Below are 3,105 nucleotides of genomic sequence, written 5' to 3' on the forward strand. Positions count from 1 at the left end.
TTAAACCAAGTAGATTGGCTGTTCTTCACATGATAAATTTATCAAGCAACCAAATGAAATAATTACTTTATCGATACAGGGCAATACATCCACTTGAACTCAACTTCTTCATCACTGCCTATTCCTTCACTGCCAAGGATTCCAATATGCTCTTCTCAGAAGCAAACGTGAGGATGTAACTGAGTGCATTCTATTTCCAAAAATATTGCATTTAGAACATAAAAATAAAAACTGAAATGCCAGAGTTGCCATCAGATGTAGATTTATACACAATCCAGGTGAAGAATACGAGTGAAGTTACCATGTTTATATTGGTGGGCTTCTTGGGTGATTTTGAGGTGCAACTCTTCCTATTTTTGCTATTTCTAACAATCTATCTTTTCACGCTGGTAGGAAATTTGGGACTGATTGTGTTGGTTATTGGGGATTCCCGGCTCCACAACCCTATGTACTATTTTCTGAGTGTGTTATCATTCTTGGATGCCTGCCTTTCTTCGGTTGTCACCCCAAAAATGTTAATCAATTTCCTGTCAGAGAATAAAACTATTTCATTCCTTGGATGTGCAGCACAGATGTTTTTCTATGTTACTTTTGCAACCACAGAATGCTTTCTCCTGGCTGCAATGGCATATGATCGCTATGTAGCAATCTACAACCCTCTGCTGTATTCAGTTAACATGTCACCCAGGGTCTACGTGCCACTCATCATCATTTCCTATCTTTGTGGCATTTTTAATGCTTCAGTGCACACAGGGGCAACATTTACCCTATCTTTCTGTGCATCCAATGAAATTAGACATTTCTTTTGTGACATCCCTCCTGTCCTCGCCATTTCTTGTTCTGACACGAGCAAAAACCATCTTCTAGTCTTCTACTTTACAGGCATTATTGAAATTGTCACTATCCTGATTGTCCTGGTCATTCCCATGCTGAATCCCATCATCTACAGTTTAAGGAACAAAGACGCAAAAGAGGCAGTAAAAAGAGTGTTTGGGAAAAATTGATTTATCAATAATATATACTCTTCACAGTAAATATTAAATTGAAGCCAATTAAAATCCGTGTTCATTGTCTCTATATCAAAAAGTTATGGTTAAAGTATTGTTTTTAGTTTCATAGTCCCTTTCTGTTCTCAGAAATTGTTAAATAAAGGTCATAGTCAACCAGCTATCTATGCAGTGTTTACACATGCAGAAAACTGTTATCCAACTGCTTCTAAGTTTATATGTAGAGAGATATAGATATAGATATGTCCCCCAAATACACACAAACATATACACATATGTATGCTGATACTGGTTGTACTATTTTGCTGGGGCTGCCAAAACAGAGTACCAAAGACTGGATTGATAAAACAACAGAAATTTATTTTCTCACTCTTCTGGATGCTAGACTTTTAGATCAAGGTGTTGACTAATTTGATTTCTTCTGAAACTTCTCTCTCCCTAGCTTGCAGATGACCAACTTCTCCTTATGTCGTCACATGATATTTTCTCTCTGAATGTTTGTTCCTGATATCCTCCTCTCACAAGGCCAGCAGTCATATTGGATTAAGGCCCACTCTAAATGCCTAATTTTAAGGTAGTTACCTCCTCAAAGACTCTATCTCCAAGTACAGTTACATTCTGAGGTACTGGGGATTAAGATTTAAAAATACAAATATTAGTTTATTTACACATACACACAGGCATATATGTATGTAACCTTTACATTAAATTGTAAGTATTATCTTTCATCTCCATATCACTCAAATTGGATAGGCTCCCATAGTGGCAATCACAAGTAACTTTATAATTATAACTGCCTAGCTTGAGCAAATACCACCTCAATGAAAATAAACTCACAGTTCATATAATCCCAATCCACTCTGTACGGAGTCATTGGTATCAGAATCCAGTTCAAAGTACTCTGCTACATGCTTAGATCTATGCATTTGCAGCAATCTAATCCCAGCCTATGGTTCAAGGACCACAGAAAATGTGTTAAAATTCCTGCTGTCCATCATCATGCTGTTTGTGAGGGAGCACTTCTCCTCTTTTATTATTTTATTATTTCATCCAGAACATGAGCACTAAACCCATTCTTTATTTCCTCTCAAAATACAGAGATTAGTCATTAGCATTTATCAAGATTATACTTAAACTCAAGAATGACAGGAGATTAAGCACATCAGAGAATAAGGTACAACTGGCAGGCATATTGGGCTCTTCCCACAAGTAAGCCCTAGCCATCTTTATGAGTCTCCCTGCAGGGGTGATCCTGACTCAGTTTGGACTCTATTTTTTTCCTTGACTCTTTACCCTCTTGTGATGCCCTTGAAGAATCACATCTCCTCAGTGTCTGGGACCAAGAGTTAAGATATAGAATAGAGTCTTTCCTATGCACATGTTCAGCTCTGTTTCCAACCACTTTATTTGCATTACTAGACGTGTCTTCTTCAAAGTTGATTATAAGTAGTAGTGTTTTATTCTTCCTTACTTACTCTAATCATTATCACTGTTATTATTATTTCATAAAAATCTATGTAGTAACAACAGAACAATCTCCTAGAAAATAGAGTGCAACTTTAGGATATTTCCCTAAAGTGGGATTATTAAGTTTAAATAACACCTCAGCATTACTCATGTAGAGCTCCTCTTACCACAATAAATTTTTCCCATGGTTTTTCTGCATTTCCTTTCTCATGTTTGGAAGGCTCTGCACACTGGTATTCACATGATTCTTTCCTTCAAAGATCTCTTCTTAGTGAGACTCTTATTGACTACATTATAATTGCAATTTATCCCCGTAGTATCTCCTCATAGTCTACCTTCCTTAAATTTTCCCATGGTGCTTATCAGTATTTTACATAATATGCATTTTCATTTATATTTAATTTATTGTGTAATCTATTTTCCAGAGTCTGGAACCATGTCTGACACATATTGTTGCTCGAAATATATTCTCTTAAAGAGAAAATATTTTAGCCAGCATTCTGTCAAAACAGCTTATTTAATTCACTTTAGAGATATACATGAAACAGAGATAAAATTTTTCATTTAAATATTTGTTATTCTTTGTAGAATTTCTGGTTAGTTTTTCACTTTTATAATTTTCATCATCCTT

The 3,105-nt window shown here is 35.7% G+C and overlaps 1 protein-coding gene across 1 annotated transcript; it reads left to right on the forward strand.

Annotated features, from left to right (window-relative positions):
• Positions 1-236: 236 nt before the first annotated feature.
• On the forward strand, positions 237-1,004 carry LOC106835855 (olfactory receptor 5T1-like). Its single transcript, XM_014848456.3, has one exon. The coding sequence runs from the start codon at positions 237-239 to the stop codon at positions 1,002-1,004; it is 768 nt and encodes a 255-aa protein (XP_014703942.1).
• The last annotated feature ends 2,101 nt before the right edge of the window (positions 1,005-3,105 follow it).

This window comes from Equus asinus, chromosome 17 (assembly GCF_041296235.1).
Source record: "Equus asinus isolate D_3611 breed Donkey chromosome 17, EquAss-T2T_v2, whole genome shotgun sequence".
Taxonomy (NCBI): domain Eukaryota; kingdom Metazoa; phylum Chordata; class Mammalia; order Perissodactyla; family Equidae; genus Equus; species Equus asinus.